Below are 617 nucleotides of genomic sequence, written 5' to 3'. Positions count from 1 at the left end.
GCAAAATCGTAAGAACTTTTCTCGTCTTTGATTTGTATACATTTGTAAGCTGACATGCTATGCCATGCTTTTATGTATACTTTATTATATCAACGACGTTTTCAAATGTTCTTCAGTAATTTACGAGAAGCCACGGACACGATTGAAGCTTCAGTTTCTTCAACACTTCACTTCAACACTGAGTCACCTGCTCAAAGACGTGAATGAAGAAGCGATTCCACATATCATCCCCTGAAGAGGTGAAGCTTCCCCTCTCGATGTGCAGGAAGGCGTCTCTGGTGAACAAAAGGGCGCTCTTGATCTTGGCCACCTGCAGCATCCCAACGAAGTCGATGGTCCTGCAGGGATGGGAGGAAGGTCATGGGCGGGGACGTTGTGGAGAGTGATTACCTATTGTCGGCATTGATCATCTATTGCCTGATAGGATTTCTTTTTTTGGTGCTGTGATGAGATTGCGAGTTAATGTTAGGTTTGAAATTAATGAATATAATCTATCAGAAATCACGGTTTATGAGAGGTTTTAGCGAAATATTTGTAATTACAAGCGTGACCCTGAGATATAGACAGATATATCAAATAAACAAAAACAAACAGTCCATTAAGCTTTAGCATCACCA

At 41.0% G+C, this 617-nt stretch overlaps 1 protein-coding gene across 1 annotated transcript in view; it reads right to left on the bottom strand.

Annotated features, from left to right (window-relative positions):
* LOC119594123 (procollagen-lysine,2-oxoglutarate 5-dioxygenase 1-like) overlaps positions 1-617 on the bottom strand; it is a 7,714-nt gene that overhangs the window by 2,967 nt on the left and 4,130 nt on the right. Inside the window, exon 5 of the mRNA XM_037943186.1 lies at positions 188-338. Within this exon, the coding sequence (XP_037799114.1) occupies positions 188-338 (151 nt within the window). The remainder of the gene's footprint in view (positions 1-187; positions 339-617) is intronic.

This window comes from Penaeus monodon, chromosome 33, assembly GCF_015228065.2.
Source record: "Penaeus monodon isolate SGIC_2016 chromosome 33, NSTDA_Pmon_1, whole genome shotgun sequence".
Classification (NCBI taxonomy): Eukaryota; Metazoa; Arthropoda; class Malacostraca; order Decapoda; family Penaeidae; genus Penaeus; species Penaeus monodon.
Note: the sequence above shows the minus strand (reverse complement) of the source record. Positions and strands in the feature narration are given on the sequence as shown.